We start from the raw sequence: 24,124 nt of genomic DNA, 5'->3' as shown, positions 1-24,124 counted from the left end.
TTCTCTTTTAGGATTAAATTTAGCTTTTATAGAATCTAGGCCATATGCTAAAAATAAACAAAATCACAAAAATCAAATTGCTATAGGAAGACACCAATAATAGTTATAAATACAACATTTTCTGAAGTGCTTTCTATGGAATATAAGTCCCGGTAAGATACTGAATAAGAAACATTATTTCAATGTTTTCTGAACTTAGACTGAGATTTTCTTTTTCTTCTGTCACCTCTTAAAATTCCACAGAATACTTTTTATTTTTCTCATGGAAAGATGTGTTATCAGTAGGAAAATGTTTAAGGTATGATTGGCCTAGAATATGAAAGGATCTTGAGGTTATTTAATCAATACTTTAAAAGCCTTTTACAGAGAGAGGTGATGTTTCTACTGAAAATAAAGAAAAATGAAAGACATTTTGGTCATAGTTTATGGAATTTATATGAAGATTATAAAAATTATTTTTGCATATAAACCTATGTTGATAGCTTGGTAGTAGGGATGCAGATGTGTAGAATACTGTGAGAATTTAAAGAAATATGTGATATGATCTCCATCCTCAAGAAACGTTTAATTTATTTGGGCAGAAAAGACTGAAACACAGAAAATAGTTAAGGTCCAGATAATTAGATAGAGAAGTTCAGAGAAAAGGGAGATCATTATGGGCCAGCATGGTTTGCAGCTGGGATTGGGGTAGGGTGGTATGAGGATAACTGGGAAGCTCACTACATGCTTTGAGCCATTTTCTTTTCCCTGAAGATTCTCTCTGGGGTATCTGGAAGGCAGAGCTATCTGGCATGCTTGGGCATGTGTGCTTTGATGAAAGACATCTGGGTGATTATATCATGCACTATTTCTACCATTCTCTTCCCACTACTTGCTGAGTGCAAACCATTGGACTAGAGTGGAAGGGAGGCTGTGCATAGCAGATATGCAGCAAACTAATGTAGGATACGCAGCTGGAAGAAAACCAAGACCAGGGGAGTTTGGTCACTTTGGACAGATAGGTAGATACATAGATAGATAAATAGATAAGAAGCTATTTAAATTTTTATGCACAATATGATCTGTTGAAAAGAGTGCTTGAGGATGGGTCATACAGCAGAGGGGTATAGAATATATTAGTGAGTCAAGAGATTACAGAATTTTTTAGTTGGAAGGATCTTTATAACTCTAACCTCCTTCTTGTATGGATAGGAAATTAAGGATTCAGAGAATTTAAATGTTTTGTCCAAAATAACTTAGTTTATATCAGAGCTAGCCAGCAAGCCAGTATATACTCCAGGCATGTAGTGATGAAGAACTGCACCAGGTGGTTGTTTGTGAATAGCTATAATCATGAAAGCCCAGATAAAATAGATGTTTCAGAAGAAAAATTAATAGGTTTTTTAAAGAATGAAGAAGTAAAGAAGAGGTTTCTTACCATTTAGGCACTGCAGACTGCTCCAGAAATATTTAAAAACCATCTTTCTAACTTAGACCTATCCTTTAAGAAACTTTTTTCTAGAAAAAAATTGGCATATGCTATATACAGTATCTTATAAATGACTTTCCTTTTCCTAATAACTGTTATATTATAATCCTTTACTTTGAGGCCCCAAGACTTTTTTTTGGTCTGCTAACAATATTGACATGTTTTCATTCTTGTCTTAGGAATTATAATTAATTTTATGTTTTTCAGGTAACTAAGCAAGACAAGAACCTCATAAAGCCTCTTTATGACCGATACAGAATTATCAAGCAAATCTTGTCAACGCCTTCCCTCATTCCAACAATTGTAAGTCAGGATGTTTGCATTAACTAGAAACCTGTACTGGTGCTTTGTATTGATGTTTAGTTAACAACTAGGGGGTTATAAAGGAGCCTTCACAGCAGTAGATACTGCTAACAAGGCCAATTGTTATTTCAAAAGTGAAAATTTGGTTTTCCTTAATCCTAACTACACTTCAAACTGACTGATAATTAGAACTATTATAAAATAGCAATATATAGCACTTGTATGTTTAGAGTCAGTTTCAACATTTCATTGCCTTGGGTGAGGAGAAGACATGATGGCTTTTAGCTTGGTATCATCTCATTTATAATACAGCTAGAGAAAACAGCCTTTCTATTCTGTGTGTGTTGATTAATTTCTCTCTATTAGTAAGAAAATTGACAACATATTACTTGATATAATATAACAACATTTGTTTTTGGTACCATTTGACCATACTGTATAAGATACAAGCAGATTTATTTCAATAGAAAATAGGAGTACTGAAATTGAGTTAGACTACTTTTAATACAATGATTTATGGGAATACAGAACTAGAAAAGCATCACAAATCCTACTGCATCAATATTAAAACAGTCACTTGCTCAAGATATCAACATAAAAAGGAATAAATATTAACAAATATAAATTTAAGTACAGTTGAGTACATTTATACTTCCATGCTTTTAAAGATAGTAAGAGAATGATTCAGAGTCTTTGCAATTTTGCCATTATGGAAGCAAAATTTAAAATGGAGTATGATTCTCAAATTTCCTTTCAAGAAAATTCTTTTGTTGTGATAAGAATTATTAGAACAGGTTAAAGAGTTACTCCACTTTGCTTTGGCCTTCAAAGAGCTCTTCCCTAAATTTGTCAATTTTCTGATTATCATCTGTATCTGAATATGGCGCACACTGGGACCTGACTTGGGGTATTTCTGAATGACAAAAGGTGTCTGTAGTCCATCTCATCCTAACTCATATCACTGATATGATGCTGGGTGCACAGAAAATCTGGGTGAAAGGAAGGAACCATTTGGCAGTGCAGTCCACACTGGACCATATCCTAAATGTCTGTGCCTTCACTGGCTTAGAAGACAAAGATGAACTTCTTGTTGAGTGTTTGAGGTCAGCATGGTGTCCCTTTGGTTGTTAACTTCTACAATTTTTTCTAAGTGCAACTGAAGAAGAGCTCTACTTGGTTGCTTCCATCCTGGTTCTCAGTAGACATATGGGTCACCTACTGGTTTTCATGGTATCTATTTAGTTCCCCATCCTGTTTTTGCTTCAAGAGGCACTTAGCATTTTGTGATTTTATTTATTTAACTCCGCCTGTAATAAGCAGGAGGAAGAGGACTCTGATGAAGACTGTCCACAGGGAAGCCAACTACCTTCTTTGCCAGATCCAGCATCTCACCTTCCTGTTGGCGACCACCTCACCTACTCTACTAAGACTGAGCCTGTTAGGGCCCTGCTACCAGATGAAAAGAAAGAAGTAAAACAACCAGCTCTCTCCATGTCCAATTTACATGAGGCCACCATGTGAGTCTGAATCCTAAGTGTGGAGTCTCCTTTTAACTCCTTTGGATTTTACGTACCTTGTATGTACATGTGAAGTTAAGAAGAGCTATTGAACTCTCTAAAAAGTGCTGTCCACCAGAGAGTAGCCCTAAAAGCATAATCCAGTTGTCTTCCTAATTGGAAAAACTAGAAGACAAAGCCATGAGGAGCCATATAACTCCCAATAAAGTCCTAAAGATGCCATAAATGCCAATGTTCAATTTGCTATAATCACACCTCTTTTTGACAGGGTTCTGGCACCAGTCTAACTCTTGGCAGTGTGTGAAGCAGGGCTGGCCTTTGAAAATGCTGTACCCAAAGGGGTTAGGATCCTGTGTGGGTCAACAGTTCTCAGGGCCTTTATCCTAGTCTCTTCCATTTAGATGAAATACCTTCTCCAGACTGGAAATTCTCTTGGCCTTAAGGAAATGAGTCGCCCTTTATCTCCTAGTGGCCCTTCAATAGGGAGCCATTTTGATTTTCATTAGTATTATCATTATTATCATTATCATTATTCAGTAGCTGGCAGTCCTCATGAACATTTGGCCTTCTTTGGCTTATATATTACAGCCTAGATTATGAGATTCTCATGAACATGTATTATATAGTGCAGTGAGTTTATGTCCCCAAAATAAAGATATGAGGTGAGACCAAGGACTAAGTTATAAGCTGAGACTGAGATTTTAGTGTACTTGTAGAATCAGGTAATACCTTAATTTAAGTAAGTTTGTCCTGTTGGAAGCAGAAAATCCTTTTTTCATTTTTTGGTGGTTGGTATAAAGCAGTTATTCCTAACTTTTGGGGGAGGTATTGGACTTTTTTGAAATCAATGGAATATATATATATATATTTTTTTTGTTAGAAAAAGACCATATGTGGCTTCAGGAAGTTCATAGAGTCTCTGAAACCATACAAGTTTGGTATGCTTGTGTATACCAAATTTCCTGTTCTGAGGTATATGACTTTTCTCTCTTAGTAGAATGAATAGAATTTGCAATGTAACTGTACCTTTATTCTGGGTCTTAGTTTCATTCCCAAGGGTTTTGCCCTTTTCCCCATACTCTAGAATAGATTAAGGATAGAATTTTCTTTAAAATATCTTCTATGTCTCTTATGTTCAGTCTATCACCAAACAGTGATGAGTATTCCTTCAAAATGTCCATTCCTCCCTTGTCCATTCATATTGCCATTACCCTCACCACTTCTTACAGCAGACTCAATCCACTTGGTTCTTGTTTGTCCTTTCCTCTTTTCTATGAAATTGTTTCTAGCAGGTAATTTTCCCTGCTTATGTGCTCCCCTATGGTCAGGCTCTGTGTGTGCTGTACTTACTCAAAAGACACTCTTTTATGGTCAGAAGATTTTTTGATCATAATGTGCTTTTTATTGATGATCAGATAAGTCTGTTCATGATGCTTTCTCAATTATGCTAGTGCTCAGTAATGGCAAATACATATTTTACCTGATATAGGCCTGTACTTCTTGACCATCTCCGAGAAACTAGGGCTGACAAGAAGAGACTGCGGAAAGCCTTAAGAGAATTTGAAGAACAGTTTTTTAAGCAAACAGGAAGGTAAGTGTGGACAGAATTTTTTAAAGTTAATATTCCTAGAGAACTATTATAAAAAATGAGCTGCAATTTTTTAATAGGAACAGTGACTTTATACAAAATGTACATAGTTTCCACACTAGCTTAGACTCAGGATTTGTCCAATGTAACATTTTGATAGTGCCATTATTAGGGATGTTTTATGGGAGGCTATAGCTGTCACGTATCACATCAACCTTTAAGAAATAAAGGATAAACCCTAAAATCTCTAATTTTGCATGATAAATCGTATTAAAACTGTTGAATTTATCTGAACTTTTAAAAAATATATTTGACTTTTTAGCTCATCAATTGCTTGTTCTTGGCTTCTTAGTTCTATAAATCATTACCTACTTTATTAAATAATAATTCTTCCTTTGCTTTAAATATCTTCTTTAAACTTCAGGGTCTGCCCCTAATTATTTTATTTTAGGATTTGGTAAAAATAAAATTCATAGCTATTTTTTCTACTCCTTAAATAAATGCTTAGCTATATCCTCTATTTATCCTCTATTTTTCTGTGTCAATCCAAGTCTCATTATATGCTCTACTAGTTTCCTCTAAATTTTGCTGTATCATCAACAAAATTACATCATCAGGAAATAAAGGTCACTGATCTACTTTTCGAAGAGAGACAAATCACTCAGTTATCCTGAGACTCAGTTTCCACCTTTATAAGCTAAAATGATTGGACTCCTGGGATATTTTGGGAAGCTACAGCTGTCACATGGGAGGGACATCAGTCTTTAGAAAATAAACGAAGGGTGCAACTTTCCCAAAGTCACAAAGTTATTAAGTAGCAGAGATGAGATTAAACTCTTTCTTTGAATTTTAGAGCATGAGCACCGGAGTCAGTGCTGTACTGGTTCCTCCATATTTCTCTCCATCTAGGTATCTGCCTTCCCTGAAATGCTTTCAGTTCAGCAGACTTTAGGGTTGACCTAATGGAGAGAGGAACTATTTTCTAAAGGCATCTTGAAACTTTGAATCTTCATCTATTCACCTCTTATTCCTTGGAAGCTTTTCCATTTCAATCTACCAGGGTTATTCATTAGGACTGGACCTGTTCAGTGAGAAACTTTTTCCATTCAACAAATATAGATGTAACCCAATTTTTTTTCCTACATGGAGTCTTCCTTTCCAGTTGATTGGTACATGTCCAAGTTACCTTTCTGCTGATGTTAACTAGTCTAGTGAGAAAATGCTATGTGGCTGCTAAATTTAGAATATAAAACATACTTTATTATTTTTCTGTTTCCATACTTTTTTCTTTTACAAAACATTCATGCAACTTTCCTTGTGAAACATTCCTTGGAATAGTGACTCTCTGGACTGTGCTGTATTATGCTTTGGGTATAAATATGACTTGCATTAAATTCCTGATCCTCTCTTTCAGAAGGTATTCTGTGGGAATTTCTCATTCAAGGAAATATTTGGGGTGATGTTATCAAGTATTCTAAATCTAAATAGTCATTACACATGAGGAATGAATTAATCACTTTAAGATGTGCATATATTATTTTCATAACTGAGTTCCCTGAATAAATTTACATTTCTACTTATTTGTACCTTAAAGAATTTGTGTACTTCCCAATGTGTTACCAGACCTGCCTAGTGGATCTACAGTGTTAGTTGGCATGCCTTTTGACATATAGGGAAGTTACTTATGTTCTATGTGTAGTATTCTATTGCATCTGTGAGTCCTAAACCCACTTCAGATATGCCTATATTTGGCTATGAAGATGTGTGCCCTCTTGTGGTGATATTTTTCAACTAAATGCAAAAGTGATCTATTACAACTAAAATCAAACAGTTGAATGGCTAGGAAATATGGACCTTAATTGTGTTTTCCTAAGACATTTTATTAGGAAGGCCTAACCATCCATAAGGTAAAATAATGTTTTAAGGCACTGTAAATGTTCTTGGTAATATTTGCTATACAAGAAGCATGATAACCACACAGATATGGCATTATTGTTACAAACTATGAGCCAGGAACTGTGCTAAGCACATTAGTATGTTTTATATAATGGGGAAACTGCTTCAAAAAATTCTTAGCAAAATTTTTCATTTTCATCAAAGCACTCTTGTTTGTTAGCCAAAATGGAATATGTAGGACTGGGGAAAAGTTATATAGTCAATTATTATTGTTTCTCTGTAATAATTAGACAATTTCTTCACTTAGATCTGTTTATATAAATTAAGGTAGTATTCAGACACCCAGTTATAAGTTTGGGCCATAACACAGAATGGAGGTAAAGGATTTATGTTATATAATTTAGATAACATTTAAGAGGAACCCTGTCTATGTATTTCTGTACTGTCCTGAGTTCTGTACTAGAAATTTCAGGGCAGTAAACAGTGGTGCAATACAAGTAGACACTACATTTTTAATGAACCTTTATAGACTAGCTTTTTTTTTTTTTTAACTTGTAAGAGACAGAAGTATCTCTTTATCACTACTAGGAAAATAGAAGGGGGCTACAGATATTTGCTATTTACCCAGTTTCATTCCTACTAATAATGGAGAGTATTTGTGTTTATATTTGGTTTTAATTGTGATGACTACATCTGTGTCTTCTACCCCTTGTATTTCAAAGTCATGGGTGCAAATATTTTAAAAACAATTGGCTATCTTATTAACCAAGAAGACAAGAGCCTTTTGAGACCCTGTACCAATTATTTCCCTTTAGAAAACATATATCCAGACAACATATTTTTGTGGGAAAGCAGATGGTTTTACCTCCAGATGTTACCAAATTATTCTTCCAAGTAAATAGCAAGAGCATGCAGACTGCATATATATATTATAACTATACATTGTTGTATGTCTAGTCTTAGTAAAATTAACATCTAGAAGAGAACCACTATAATTTAGACTTATAAATTCAATCAAGAGACAGTGATTCTACTACACATTAGCAGGGAAAGGTGTTACAATAAATTTGGAAATGTTTCAAGTTTGTAAGACACCACCTAATTTTTTTTTCTTGTCACCATAAAAATATAAATTATTTGTGTAATCAAGTTTCTGTAGTATTTTCCGGTTGATATTTTTAACAACTCTCACTATAAGGGCTGAACATTCTGCATTAGGTATGAGACTGTGGCAGATAACAGAATGACTAGATAAGGAATGCCTTGAAGGTTCTGGCTTTTGTTTGTTTTTTCTTTCTCCTCAGATCTTTCCACTTGCCTCATTGTTATAGGTCTAAGCAATGGACTACATATTTGCAAAACACAGATGACATTCAAGTTCTTAAAGGGTACTATTATTTAGAAAATGACGCGTAGAAGTGAGAGTGCATGAAAGTGAAGGGGAAGGTAAAGAAGACATGATGTAGAAACCCAATGGAAGCCGTTACCCTACATTTTCTCACATATGAATTATAAAAGGATATTTAATGACTTGACCCATTATGAACTAATAGACTGTATTTTCTGTTTTGCAGAAGTCCACAAAAGGAAGATAGGATACCAATGGCAGATGAATATTATGAATACAAGCACATAAAAGCCAAACTGAGACTATTAGAGGTCCTTATCAGCAAGCAAGATGTGGCCAAAACTATCTGAGGTTCGGGAAATGTTTATGATCACTTTTACCCAAGATAGTCAAGTTTATTTTCTTTGCCATTCTTGCTAAGTAGTTTTGACATACCGAAAATGGAAGCACTTTAGTGGTAGTATTTAGCTGTTTTTAAGAAAGGATAGCAAGTGTAATTATATACAATGAGAAGGGATTTAAATGGGGGAAAAATATAACAGGTAGTTATGTAATTGGAAAAAAGCTTCAGCCTCCTCCATGCCAAGGAGAAAATTCAGTCAATATAATTATTTCAAAAGCAGCTAATGTTTTATTAAATCTAAATAACACTGCTGGGCCACTTGTTAGGGAAAGTTTATTTAGTATCCAAAGATTGTTTATGTTGACGTATGGAAAAGACCATAATTTTAAAACATCAGTGAGAGGAGGAAAAGAAATTCTGCTTGTTATATAGGAAGGAATACAGCTAGTAAGAAAGTAACTTATTTGAAACTTATAATAGATTCTTAAGTGATAAAACATCTACTACCTTGTCCCTTAAGTCTGCTAGGCTTTTAGTACCCTAAAATATCCTAGAATGTGTCACTGCTAATTTTTTTATTTCTATATAAAAATAATACATTATTTTATCTGTTATTTGAAATTTTACATTTCTGGTTACCAAAGTTCTTTCTGATAGCATGTACTTTGTGAATTATTATCTTTGTCTATAATTGACAGATGTTTATATTAAAATAAAATACTAAAATTTTAAAATAGGTATTTTGGATAGATATGTGTCTGCAGTATATAATCTAATGTGACCATAGTATTATTGCTAATCTTTTTGTTTACTAAGATTACATAACTATTTTTCCATTGGGAATATACATTTTTCTTAATGTTCCAAGGTCTATACTTTGTAAAGTCAAACTTTCTCATTAGCTGTGGTTATTCTACACAAAATGAAAGGTTTAAAAATTGTTTGCCATGACACCTTGGAAAAGCGCCAGAATATTTTATTTGCCTCATCAACTTTAGTATATATTATTTTATACTAAAACACGTTTATTATTTTGGTTTTTGTAAAAACAAGTAAAAGGTCAACATTTTCTTGTATGTACCAACCATGTTTGTATTTCTATTTTCTGTAATGTTCAAGCATGAAGCTGAAGAAATTCATGTTTTCATATAGTTTGGATGGGAAAAATATTGACTATTTCAGAAGCAGACTATTTCAGAGGCTTATTGTTTTCTCTGTATTTACCTGACATTTTATAATTTTTATGAATCAGAGTAATGTCCTTCATAAATTTGTTTAATTGAAGTCATCTACGTGTAACAGGACAGATACACAACTATTTGAGGTTTACAAATTACATCTTTGATAAGGGAAATGGTTTCGTGACATGTATACAATTGCTATTAAAATGTAACTCTATATATTCTATATGATTGTAAATATTTTATACAACAATACAAATAAAATATTTTTCTATTATATTTATTATGTTGAAACACAGTAGTTGTTTCCTGTTAGCTAATATAAATAACATAAATAACACTGTCAAACAACAAGTTGGAAGTGCTGACAATTCTAGGCTTCAAGATTTAACTCATGCTGCAATTACACCCTTTCATGCGGTTTGGAGTTATCCCAATATTTGTTCAGTAGATTAAAATGAATGCATATTTAAACACCATTTATAAGCCATTATTTTGTATTTTGCTAAAGCAGTCTATATAACTGTTTTGTTATGTTTGGCATAAAGGAAAAATAAAAACATTGCAGCATCTAGGCAATAAAGTGTCAAAAGGAGAACTTAGGATATTTCATCATTGAAAGTAGTGGAAAGGGTAGGGAATAGGAAACACTAAAATGGCTCTGAATGAAATTTGAAAAGTGGTAGTTTGCTTTTGGTGATAGCGGCATGTGCATGCTTCAGTGGAAAACATCTGGTAATGAAAATGGACAACAGAGGATCAATGCTCCTAAGGGAAGGAAAGGGTCTGAGTAAGAATAAGAAAAGTGGGCATTAACGTCCAACACTGATATTACAGGTTTTGCAGCTGGGATCTTTCTTTGCATTTGCAGTAGACAAACTCATGAGCTGATGACCAGTGATTTCTGCCACGGTGCCCAGAGAAAGATCCACAGGGTCAGTGTAAATGACTTCTAAAATTACATCCTGGGCATGGTGGTAAACCAGCACCCCATCTTCTTCTGTACAGGTCAAAAATTTATTATCCTTGGAATTTAGCTGAGGAAGGCGCTGCTTACAAAATTCATCTCCTGGTGATCCCACAGGGGCAATAACAAGAATCACATAATGATAAGCAGTGTACATACAGTAGAAGTCCCCAAAGTATAAGTTAGTATTGGGGTTAAAAAGTTTTTCTGCTGCAATCTCAAACCTGTATCTTCCATAGGGTGAATCCTGGGGTGGCTTCCCAGTATTGAATTCAGTGCTGCAGCTGAAGAAGATGCCTTCTAATTTTCCACTGATAGGAGAGCCATGGCTACCACTGTTATCCTTGACAGAGGGCTGCATAGCATTCCCATGGTGTTCTCTGCAAGAGAAAACAAATGGTCACAGCTTAGTACAATAGTAGTAAACCTACTGATTTATAGATTCTAATAGCCCAAAAGTCAACTATCTACTGTTAAATGCCTGAATGATACTACTATCAGATTAAGGGGAATGCATCTTTGACATTACCTATATATGGCTGAATTTTAGCCTTGACCTTAACCTAAGGATGATCTGCTACAAACTGGAGACCTTTAATGTAATAATGTAAATTTTCTGGCCAAAAAAATCAAATTGGAATTAGAAATCTTACAGGTGAAATCACATTCATTTTGTGCCTACTGGGTTTTAGAAATGGCTTTCTGAAGAGAAAACTGAACTGAAAATATTGGCTAGTTAAATATATTGAAAGTTTCTTTAAAGTATGCTAGAATTTAGTCACAAAATGAGTGCTATCCACTTACACTGGCACAAAAGTGTTTGGTTTTGGATTTTCTACCCAGGCACAGTGTACTAATCAGGTTATTTCTCTGACATTTTACTTAAAACAGCGCTGATTATTCTCCCTTTACCACACCCCTAGATCCATTCTCCACCTTTCTTGCCTTCCACTGTGGCTTGAGACTCCATCATTTAGTTCTTCCTTGTCACTTGGTCCCTTTCATTTCAGTTCTACCAATGGGAAGTACCAGCAGATCTAGGGTAAGAGGAGGCAGTAAAGCCTTGGGTGTGTCTTCCTCTATTTCCTCCATGCTTCAGAGCCTTGTGGTTCTGGTAGGGGCTGGGTTCTTCTGCAACTACGTATCTCTGACTACTGCTCTAGGTTGATGATCTCCTGCTTCCATTCCCAAGAATAATAAAACCTTTGAACTCTTGATAGTTCCTGGTTGCTTTAGCATCCCTTACTAGTTACTTTAACCCTGATTATACCTCGGTGACTAGCAGTTTTGTTAAATTCGCTCCATAATTCTCCAAGTGTGCCTTCTTTTTTATGCTGGGTCCCTGACAAGCATGACCTGGGATGAAGTCACTCAGGCAAGGGAAAGTTCTCTCCAGTACTCCCTAAAGAGTATGTGAGTCAGTGACGTGTGCTCAGGATCTGCCCTTGACTTTAGAATAACAATGGGTCTCAAATTTTACCAACTAAAAACCATTAAAATGTCTATACTACCCAAAGTGATCTACAGATTCAATGCAATCCCTATTAAATTACCAACATCATTTTTCACAGACATAGAAAAAATAATTTTATGCTTTGTATGGAACCAAAGAAGACCCTGTTTAGCAAAAGCAATTTTAGGCAGTAAGAACAAAATGGGAGGTATTAATTTACCAGACTTCAAACTATACTACAAGGCTGTGGTTATTAAAACTGCATGGTATTGGCACAAGTGCAGGACACAGAACAGTGGAACAGAACAGAAAATCCAGATATGAAACCATCCTCATATAGCCATCTAATCTTTGACAAAGCAGACAAAAACATACTCTGGAGAAAAGAATCTTTATTCAATAAATGGTTCTGGGAAAACTGGATAGCCACATGTAGAAGACTGAAACAGGACCCACACCTTTCACCTCTCACAAAAATCAAATCACAGTGGATAACAGACTTAAACCTTAGGTGTGAAACTATTAGAATTCTAGAAGAAAATGTCGGAAAAACTCTTATAGACATTGGCCTAGGCAAAGAATTTATGAAGAAGGCCCCAAAGGCAATCACAGCAACAACAAAAATAAATAAACAGGACCTGATTAAATTAAAAAGCTTCTGCACAGCCAAAGAAACAATCACGAGAGCAAACAGACAACCTACAGAATGGGAAAAAATTTTCGCATGCTATACATCCGATAAAGGACTGATAACTAGAATCTATTCACAACTCAGGAAAATCAGCAAGAAAAAAACAACCTTATCAAAAAGTGGGCAAAGGACATGAATAGAAATTTTTCAAAAGAAGATAGAAGAATGGCCAAAAAACATATGAAAAAATCCTCAACATCTCTAAGCATCAGGGAAATGCAAATCAAAACCACAAGGAGATATCACTTAACTCCAGTGAGAATGGCCTTTATCAAAAAGTCCCAAAACAATAAATGTTGGCGTGGATGCGGAGAGTCAGGAACAGTCATACACTGCTGGTGGGACTGCAAACTAGGGCAACCTCTGTGGAAAGCAATATGGAGATACCTTAAACAGATACAAGCAGACCTACCATTTGATCCAGCAATCCCATTATTGGGCATCTACCCAAAAGAACAAAAGTCATTCTATAAAAAAGACACCTGCACCCGAATGTTTATAGCAGCACAATTCACAATTGCAAAGATGTGGAAACAACCCAAATGCCCACCAATTCATGAATGGATTAGTAAATTGTGGTATATGTATACCATGGAGTATTACTCAGCTATAAGAAATAACAGTGATATAGAATCTCTTATGTTCTCCTGGATAGAGCTAGAACCCATTCTACTAAATATCCCAAGAATGGAAAAATAAGCACCACATGTACTCACCAGCAAATTGGTTTCCCTGATCATCACCTAAGTGCACATTTGGGAATAACACCAATTGGGTGTCGGGCCAATGTGGGGGGTGGGGGAGGGGATAGGTGTATACCTACATAATGAGTGCGATGCGCACTGTCTGGGGAATGGACATGCTTGAAGCTCTGACTTGGGGCGGGGGCAAGGGCAATATACGTAACCTAAAGTTTTGTACCCCCCCTAATATGCTGAAATAAAATGCAGATTCAAGGAAAGACCAAGAAACTGTCACAGATAGGAGAATAGGGAGACATGACAAATAAATGCAGTGTGATATCCTGGATTGGACCCTCTACTTTTATTCTTATTGTTGCTCTTTTTTCCTTCTGACATTTCAAGATCCCTTCTTTTGTTACTTCCTTCCTGTTTCAGAAACTTCCTTTAGCTATTCTTTTAGCGTACATATGCTGGTGACAAATTCCCTTATTAATAGTTTTCCTTCATCCAGGCATGTCTTGATTCCCCTTTATCCTTGAAGGACGTTTTCACTGGATATAGGCCTCTGGGTTGTCAGTTCTCTTTTAGCACTTGAAAATACTGTGGCACTTTCTTTTGGCCTCCGTGGTTTCTTTCTGATGATGATGTCATTCAAATTGTTTTTCACCTATACATAAGGCATCTTTTCTTTCTCACGACCTTCAAGATTTTTTTCCTTGTCTTCAGTTTTCAGGAGTTTATGATGTGTCTTGGCATGGATTTCTTTGGGTTTTTCTGTTTTGGAATTTTCTCATCTTGAATCTGTATGTTTATGTTGTTTGCCAAATTCAGGAACATTTCAACTATTATTTCTATGAATGCTTTTTCAGCCCCATCCTCTTTCTCCTTTCCTTCTTGACTTTGATGACATGAATATTATAATACATCTGCTATAGTCCCACATATCCATGAGGCCCTGCTAAATTTTTTGGTCAGTTTTATCTCTGTTGTTTAATTTGGGTAATTTCTATTCTATCTTCAAGTTTACTTTTTTTCCCTTTGCTCTCTTGAATCTTCTGCTGAGTACATCATTGAGTTTGTTTTTTTTTTAACTCCACTTACTATTGTTTTTCAGTTCTAAAATCTCCACTTACTTATCTTCTATTATTTTTCTGCTTCTATTTTGATTTAAGTGTGTTTGTCATTGCTTGTTGAAACATTCTATGGTGGTTGCTTCAATATCTTTGTCAGATAATTCCAAGATCTGTGTAATTTGGCGATGGTGTCTTTGATCATCTTTTCTCATTCAGGTTAAGATTTTTCTTGTTATTGGTATGGTCAGTGAATTTCAATTGTATTCTGGACATTTTCAGTATTATGTTATTACTCTGGATCTTATTTAAATCTAGTATTTTACCAGGCCTCTTCTGACTATGTACCAGTGGAGGAAGTGTAGGGAGTGGTACTTCATTGCTATCAGATGGGGAAAAATATCCAAGTTCCCCACTCAGTCTCCAATGACATGGGGTTGGGGATCAGTTACCACTGAGATGAGGTGAGAGTTTAGGCTTCTAGGCTTCTGCTAACACACTCTAGCTGCAACAGGGAGTATCTCCCTACTCTTCCTGATGTGGCTTTCACTGACACTGTGAGGGCAAGCCTCATTGCCTCTGGGCAGTGGTACAAAGTCTAGGCTCCTCATTTAGCCTTCTCTGATGCTACCCTAGTAGGGGATGGAGGGAGGAGAAGGATGCCTCCTTATAGCTGTGAGAGTGTAGAGGTCTAGGTTCTCCACTTGGTCTTGGCTGATAGACATGGGATTGCAGTGTTTTTTCCATGGTATTTGGCTGGTATAGGGTGGTTATTGTCTCAAAGTTTTCTGTATTCAAGGCGGTCCCTTTCCTGATCCATAGGGTAGAAAGAGCAGACTTTCTGGTTTTCTTTTTTTGTTCTTCTCAGTGCCCATTTGCACTTCTGCGTAGCCAGCTTCTCCAGCACCTAGTCAATAATTTTAAGAGCTAAAAAGAAAACCCAGGGAACTCATCACTGTGCCATTCCTTGAGTTCTGAGGTTCCTAATTGGTCTGCCATCTTCTTTCCATCTTTCATAGTCTTTTTATATTTATTTTATATATAACATCCAGGGTTTTTAGTTGTACTTAGTGGGAGAAATAGGGAGAAGAGTGTCTACTCCATGTTGTTCCTGGCTAAAATTGCTTATCCTGGTTACATTCTCATTAACAAAACCGAAATACATACATGATCTGTGTCCTATGTGGATCTATGAGTTATAGATTATTTCAATTATATGAAATAATAACAGCAATGAACATATAAACAGGAGTTTAGACTAGGAAATGTGTCCTACTATAAGTGACAGAACTTCAACTTTGAGGATATACAATCTGACATCGAAAGTACACGAATTTACCAATCTCAATGGATTCCTAAAGAGAAGACTTTCAGATATAAAAGGAGTTTTAAGGACAACTGGCCTTCCAGTGAACATGAACAAAGGGTAAGAGAAAGTGGTACTTTCATCTGGAGTCTGGGAAAGCAATGTTTATTTAGGAATTCATTTTTAGAAGAAGAGATCAAAATGACTTAATTCCTTGTGGACTGACTCAAAATTTATCTAGTTTTCATAATTTATAATGATTTGGAAAGTTTGTCAGATAATTGAAAAGTTCCTTTCCATTCAAGCATTCTGGATAATAAGATAACATTTTAAATGGATTCTAACCAAGGCAATATGTCCTGACTAGAGTTTATTACATAAAAAGAAAACCAAGATCCATTGAAGTTAATGTCTACTATTTTTTTTAATATAAACAAAGCATATCGTTGTCTACTATTTTTAATAAGCTTTTTTAAAAAAAGCAATGTTAAAAAATTGTACCCATGCCTTGGCAAGCATATTTATTTATATGTACTGTATCAAGATATAATTTATATGGATTTCACAACTATCATTGTGGAAAATTCAAGAAATTTCCTTGTTAGTAAATACATCTTTCATACTAGAAGCTTGGAATCAAGTCATACAATATATACAATAATTTTACTCATTTTAGACATGCTTTGTCTTTGTCTTTTTTCTTCTTGCAAGCATTTTTGAAAACAGATGAAACAAATTTTAGATTACTGAAGGACCTGAAAACAAAGTCCAGTTCCCATAAAAAGGACAGAGAAAATCATAGAGAAATCCTGACCTCCAGTGGCCACCTAAAATAGACACTGGTAATACCTCAGGAAATCTAATACTAACACTAAAGATGTATTTATTCTGTTGATATAGTTCTTACTAAACCCAAGAGCAACAGTGGAGATTTTTTTGTTTTCAAATTTTATGCTTAACAAATACAAACAATTCCCAACTTACAATATTTTGACTTTACGATGGTGTGAAAGCCTTATGCGTTTAGTAAAAACCATACTTCAAATTTTGGTCTTTTCAAAACTTTATTATAAAATAGGCTTTGTGTTTAGATGATTTTTGCCTAACTGTAGGCTAAGGAAGTCTTCTGAGAACGTTTAAGGCAGGCTAGGCTAAGCTATGATGCTTGGTAGGTTAGGTGTGTTAAACATATTTTTGACTGATGATATTTTCAATTTACGATGGGTTTATTGGGACATAACCCCATCATAAGTCAAGGAGAATTTGTATAAAGAAACACCTTCCTTGATGAGTATATATGGTCATTTCCAATCAGAAACTGACAAGTACAATAATTTATGTCCTATCTATCAGTTTGTACTCTCTTAATTTTAGGTGAATGGCATCTGCCAAGAATTATATAGACTCCAGGGTAAATACCAGTTAAGAGAATGATGGATTAAACTCTGTATTTATAAAATATTCAAACAAAAGGCAAGAATGGTTTTTACCATCAAAATATATAAAAGTATTGGTTTCCCTGATCATCACCTAAGTGCACATTTGGGAATAACACTAATTGGGTGTGGGGCCGATGTGGGGGGTGGGGGAGGGGATAGGTGTATACCTACATAATGAGTGCGAAGCGCACTGTCTGGGGAAAGGACACGCTTGCAGCTCTGACCCGGGGGGGTGGGGGGACATGGGCAATATACATAACCTAAACTTTTGTACCCCCATAATATGCTGAAATAAAAAAAATATATATAAAAGTATATGATATTGCAAAGTACTTAATATGAAGAACACATATCCCTAAATATACTTCTTTCTCTATGATTCCCTTTGTATCTTCCACAGCATGGAGCTGATTTAAATCTGGAACCATGATCTTGATTTAAGAGAAATTAGAGAAGTATGACAAAAATAAAAGAACAATAAAGCTTCCTAAATATTTTTCTATACAGTCCTGTCAACTTAAGAATCCTTTAGAATCTAAAGTGAGACAAAGGCTTTTAAAATGACAAATTATAGGCATTACTGTGTAGAAGTTTTAGAACCTATATAGCATTTGTCATTTCAAAAGCCTGAGTATTACTTTAAAACACACATCTGCCTATTTATCCTCTTGAAATTTTCTTCTACAAATACAAAAGCGCTGTAAATATTACAACTACCTGTGGGATAGAGTTCTTTCAATGTCTTGGGAACTGCTTCTAGGGATAAAAATAGGCTATCTCAGAAATAGTAGTCAAATCACTAGAATTCAAAAGTAAATAAAGGCGAATGTCCTCATGAATAATGGCTAAAGGATTTCCACTTCAAAGCCTACAAATCCCACATGATTCACCATAATATTTCATGAAAAAGTCACCATTTTATTCTCTCATTTTCAATGTCTTGTAGGGACTCACAAAAAGAGGAGCAAATTTAGTAGTCAGTATGATGCAGAGGGCATTGAATTATTGGGAATTAGAGGAGGACTGTGTACATGAAATGCTCATCAATCTAAACACCACAGGTTTACGATCTTCCAGTGAAATAGATAGGAACTGGCATTACAAAGGATTATGGAAAGGAATCTAAGTGGGAAAAATCCCATGATCTGACTTTTTCTACTTAATTTTTCTGGAAAATAAAAATCAGTATAATTAACTATTTTGAAAAGAAAACTAGAATTGCTATTTGACAGAACTAAAGTCAAGGGAAACCTGAACCTAGAGTTTGAAACCGTGTTTAGTAAAAAATAATAAAAAAAAAATCACTATGTATTTTTTGATTCTTACCGAACATAGTCAAAATATTCTTTGTGCTGGTTACGATAAAAAACAGAAAATTTAAGCATACGTCCTGCAATCACTTCAGCCTTCTCCAACAGTTGTGTTAGGTGAACTTTTGAATAGTCTGAAAAAACAAAAACAAGACTGTTATTAAAAATAAAGCACCAAAAGTATCAACTACATAATTACTAAATTAGAGATTATTAAAATTCACCTTTAGGGAATTCAATTTAGTGAACAGGACATTGCATTTCAAAAAGAAAATATTCATTGTCTTTATCTGACACATTTTTCTTTCTACAAAAATATTTTTGTTGTGATTTATGGTTATTTCTTAGAATATCCTTGCATTTTTACACTCTTTGAAATTAGAGATATTGAAACAAAAAAATATGCTAAATAACTTTTCATAACCCAAGTTATGTCCATCAGCACTATACTAGCTTTTTTTCAACCATTTGATAAAAATGAATAAAAGAAGCTTATAATCTGCAATCAACAGCAAAGCTGGATAGTAGAAATAATGAGTACACAAGACTTGAGCACACAAGACTCTTGAAAATCTGTCAAACTAATCTGATTTTTTTTTTTTTACCAACTTTTTGTTTTGAAAGTTGTTTGAGAATTGTTGTCTAATTCCTGAACCAGAAACTAAGGAAAATTTTTGTTCTATAAAGATTAATAAGACTTTCCAAACAGAAGCAACCTAGTTAAACTCATGGTAGCATAGTTTTTTTATTCACTGCTTCATTGGCTCAATGTACATTTATTTAAATTAGAGCATATGATGTACAAAGCACCATGCAAAATTAGACAATCAGATTAAAAGATAAAAAGATATTCTTCCCTTCAAAGTACTGAAAGTCTAAGGGGAGAGATGACAGATAATAATGACTTACGGTAAGTATAATATAAACGTTTTAAGCTAGGGGCAAACACAGGGTTTTATCCCTGTCATAGACTAGAATAGAAGTAGATTAGCCTTTGGCACTCTATATTATTTCCAGTACCTTGCACAGTGACTACCTCACAGTATGAGCTCTCAACAAATGTTCAGTGAATTAGATGTCCAGATTAGAATGCAACTTACACAAAATGGCTTTATCAAAATTTAGAGTCAAGGTTGTTGATAAAGCTTAGGTGAAATAGTCTCCAAATTAGTCTGATAAACACAAATAACAGCTTTAAACAGCTTAAGTTCCTCTAGATTCAGCTTCTCCCTATGATTGTTTTTGTCGGAAACAGTCATCTAGGCAAAAAAAGAGTAAATGAAGTCCCATACTAAGAGACAAAAGGAGAGGATGATAGAAATACTCAAGTAAAGATATCTTTGTATCCCTTCAACACCTAAGTGCTCAATAAATGTCTGTTTCTTGAATGAATGAGTAAACAATAGATAAATAAATGAGACAAATGGTAACATTTCCAATCTAATGGCATATTAAGATACAGTTCAAGATCAAGGGAACAGGATTTCCACATCAGCTCTCCCAATGCCAAATGACTTTGAGGTACTTTTTAATGAAGCAAGGACACACACACACACACACACACACACACACATTACTAGTGTAAAGAGTTTTTCTTAAGGTCTTCCAGCATTCAGGTGAAAAATCTAGTAACATTTCTGCTAGAGACAGTGATTGAGATCTGCCTCCTTTGCCCTAAATTAGAGAAGGAAGTTCCTTGCTTTTTTTCTTTATCTGTGAAAATAAAAAAAAATGAAAAAAAGAAAAACAATAAAGACAAAAAAATCTCTCCCTCTCAAAATGAAGCTCAAAAAAATATGCTGAGTATATTTTCAAACAGCATCAATTTTTATTTGTAAAGCTTTCACTCTAAAAAATCAAACTATGGAAACAGCAAAGTGATTTGATGCCATTACCCAGATTTTTCTGAGAACCTTAGCTCCCTCAGATCAATACAAAATGGTTTATTCTGTTACCGAAAGCTACTGACAATGCAGAAATAACCAATGCAGTACATATCACCTTATAATTACAAAAAAGAAACATTTTTTCTGTCATTAACTTTCCAGAACAATTAAATAAAGGTTTTTCTATATGTGTACCTAGTCCTCTTACCTGCTGTGCAGAATTCTATAATTTCACTCCATTCAGACACAACATAATCACCATCAACTTGTTTTGAGGCGGTCTGCACTGCTACTGTATATTCAGTTCTTGGGCTCAAAAACCAGTGTCCACGGACAGTCATAGGCAAGGGGACAGCTTTTGCCACCAATTTTGTTGGAACATCCTAAGAAGGAAAGAAGGGAGGAGGAGGGAGGAAGGAAGGAAGCCAATTTAGCAATATACCTTTACTTAATTGTAAACAATGGAGAGGAACGTGTTAAATTCCTGGCTTATAATAGAATGTTCCTGTTTAAAGATACTTGTTATATTTAAATTTCTTATTCTCCATATGCAAAAACTAACGCCCAACTCAACTTGATCAAGAGACATGACCAAGAGACATGCTCAAGGTCATACAGTTAGTTAATAACATAAATGTACTTGGATTCCAGTTTTCTTGATTTTTAGTATAGTGTTCTTCTCTGTACACTATATGCTTCTCAAAATGCAACATTCTCCTACTAAACAATGAAACAAAAAAAAGACATAAAAGATAAAATACAATAGATTTAATATTAAAAATGTATTTAACTTATACTACCCAATAATTTTAATAGAGCTGCCCATTACTAGATATTTTATATATAAAGGGAACATTTTTAAAATAAATGAATCTATTTTACACACAAATGAGGTAACATTGGCTTTACTTTTATTCAAGTATAGAGTTTACGTGTCACACAAAAGTTTAGGTATTTCTAAACAATGATTAATACGGTAATTAAATCTGTTAGTTGAATATTCACTGTATTTTTAAGGATATAGTATTCTAAGTGTGGAGGTCAAATCTTGAACTATTCATCATTTAATGCTAAATATTTCAAAGCTGCACGAAGAAGGCAAATGTTAGCAGAGAATATCTATCACCAGAAAGTATAAGCAGAATTGGAACTCAGGAAAAACAATGACTGATCAATCCTGTTCTCTCTTTCACACTTATCTATAGTATGTCTGATCCATACTTATCTTTAGTATGTATAATTGCACATCTAGTAAAAGGCAAAATTTGCAGACAAGACAGTTCTTCCAAAATATTTCCCAAGTTAAAATTTACTGTCAATATAAAAAAATACACCAGGTTGTCATCATCAGTGAAAACAAGGAAACATAAGAAAGAATACCTAAACCAGATAACTGTTATCCTCTCTATAGATATTTCTGGAGGGAGATATGTATCAGATTTATGTAGATAGGTATATGACTAAATATCAGAGAAATATTATATATCTAAAACCTCTAGAGGTTAACAATTTTCATTCTCAAAACAAAAAAGCAAAAAGACAAAAAAAATTCAAAACAAAAAATGAAAAGCAAAAGAAAGCTGACTATGTAAAGCAATTTTCAGCCCTAAAGTGTTTTAACAAATACCTTAAAGTTTATAAACTGCAGCAGATTTCTTTTTTGGCAGTTGTTGGGGAGAGGGACCAGGAGGGGCCGGGCGGGGAACAGTTGTGTGCTTCAATGGAAAACACTAGTCTCACTATCTGCTTCTGCTATGGAAGCTATTTTACAACTCTATAATTTGTAGAAACTGATAAAAATTCAGTTGTTTTTAAATATGAAATATATTCATTTGCATATATTTTTATAAACATATGCAAATGGATTCTATTTAGTGGAGAATAATCCTCCTCTTCCCCCTACCCTTACCCTTTCCACTTGTACTTTCATTTTAATGTACTGGATCTATAAATGAGTCTTTTCTTTGTATTATTCTTTGATCTGGTTATGATACCTCATCAGTTTCCTCATTAATGAATTAAATAAAATCTTTAACACATGTTGGTTTTTATGTCTATATGATTAGTCATGATTTTACTTCTAACCAATAAGCATGGCATTTCATTTTCTTACAAAATTTTTTACAGGGATAGGGTTTTTAAATCACATATAATTTTTATTTTTCCCAATGTCCAATACATCATATAAGTCACTAATAGAACATTGTTCTTCCTTTCAAATTGTCCTCATACTTAGAAAGTTTTTAAGATGCAAAGTAATGTATTTGTCAGATTTTACCTTGTGTTTAAATTTATTGGAGTTCTTGTTCTCTTTCTTGTTGAGGTCAATGAAATAGTGTGTAATACGGTCCTTTGATTTTGAATCCATTTCCCATGAAATCTTGAATGAGTCACATGTAATATTGCTGATTTTGATGTTATGTGGTACAGGAAGTTCTTCCATCTCTGCTATGCCACTGTCTTGTGACTTGTTCCCTGCAAGAATACAATGCACAGAAAGTTAGATTCTAATTAATGAATTTTTCCAGTTTTTAAGGTCATTAGCTGTGTACTTATTTCTAAACTCACTTCATTAGTAAATCTGAGATTTTATTTTATTCAAGAAGTAATTTGAATGTTAATGATAGTGAAGGATGTTTACAAGGTAATATTACCAATAAAAAGCAGAGATGACTTGATCTTTCCCATTTCTACATTTTCAATTTATTTTTCCAATTTCTGCTTTCACAGAGTGAAAAAAAAAACACACTGATGCTCCATCTTTCTAATCTATGACAGATTAATCTTACATGATTAAATTCCCTCTGGAAAGCCCCAAGAGACCACTTTTTTCCTATGTAACCAATCAATTCTGCTCTAAAGTATTATCAGATGTTTTAAGCCAGCTGACTTCATAGAGATGTTAATAATGAAAGGATCCAGTCAAATAAAGGAAACATTTCTTTAAAGTCTATGAGGCAGCAGTGATAGTCTATAAAAATTATCCCTCCTCTTTCATTCTGGAAACATTATATACAGAAACAGCATATAATAGTTATATTAAAATACAAATAAAATTGAGTATCATTCACTAACAAGTTACTATGTCTAGGATTACTCTAGAAATCTTTTACTTGTGGTATCTTGATAAATTTAATTTTGAATGCTGAAACAACAGATAAAGCTAAAAGAAAAAAGGCAACTGCCATGTTGGTTGATATTAAAATCCTGAAAAATTGATCTGACACCTCGTTACTTTAGACTTTAAAGACTATGTCTCTATTTCTACTTACAGAAAATGCCAATAATTTGGCTAACAGTATAGAGCAGGATACGGTGGATGACAGGAAAAAAAGAGAAAATATAAACTTGCCAGGTTTATTTTATACATAGAAAAGACATATTGGGATTAAATTTTACTCCACTTCTTTCTATGTTTCCTTTCCCCAAGCCAACATAATGTTCAGTGCCCCAAAAAGAGTAAAAAGTAAATAAAATTGCTATTCATAAGATAAAAAATGGTAGACCATAAATCAGCTACAAAACTTTTTCCTTAACAGAATAAAATAGCAAATCTTGACTGACAAAAAAATTAAAAGTAACAACAATGAATGTCGCCTTGTTGCAATACCATCCATTTCCAGATTAGATTGTTTTCTCTTCTACATTTCCACACCAATCTTCGATATAAAACTT

General features: G+C 34.2%; 2 protein-coding genes across 3 annotated transcripts in view; one reads left to right on the top strand and one right to left on the bottom strand.

The window, feature by feature from the left end:
* The window catches only part of FAM13C (family with sequence similarity 13 member C), a 112,006-nt gene extending 102,072 nt beyond the window's left edge, over window positions 1–9,934 (top strand). Inside the window, exons 11-14 of one of the 2 annotated variants that reach the window (XM_045568794.1) lie at window positions 1,676–1,771; window positions 3,092–3,288; window positions 4,778–4,879; window positions 8,347–9,934. In XM_045568794.1, the coding sequence (XP_045424750.1) occupies window positions 1,676–1,771; window positions 3,092–3,288; window positions 4,778–4,879; window positions 8,347–8,470 (519 nt within the window). In that variant the 3' untranslated portion in view covers window positions 8,471–9,934. Of the gene's footprint in view, window positions 1–1,675; window positions 1,772–3,088; window positions 3,289–4,777; window positions 4,880–8,346 lie in introns of both variants that reach the window. The other variant, XM_045568793.1, reaches the window with a different exon arrangement.
* Window positions 9,909–24,124, bottom strand: part of PHYHIPL (phytanoyl-CoA 2-hydroxylase interacting protein like) — a 60,680-nt gene continuing 46,464 nt past the window's right edge. The window contains exons 2-5 of the mRNA XM_045568792.1: window positions 22,728–22,924; window positions 20,658–20,832; window positions 18,580–18,697; window positions 9,909–10,991 (exon numbers count right to left, since the gene is read on the bottom strand). Of these exons, the coding sequence (XP_045424748.1) occupies window positions 10,457–10,991; window positions 18,580–18,697; window positions 20,658–20,832; window positions 22,728–22,924 (1,025 nt within the window). The 3' untranslated portion in view covers window positions 9,909–10,456. The remainder of the gene's footprint in view (window positions 10,992–18,579; window positions 18,698–20,657; window positions 20,833–22,727; window positions 22,925–24,124) is intronic.

The sequence above is a fragment of the Lemur catta genome, chromosome 14 (assembly GCF_020740605.2).
Source record: "Lemur catta isolate mLemCat1 chromosome 14, mLemCat1.pri, whole genome shotgun sequence".
Lineage (NCBI taxonomy): Eukaryota > Metazoa > Chordata > Mammalia > Primates > Lemuridae > Lemur > Lemur catta.
Note: the sequence above shows the minus strand (reverse complement) of the source record. Positions and strands in the feature narration are given on the sequence as shown.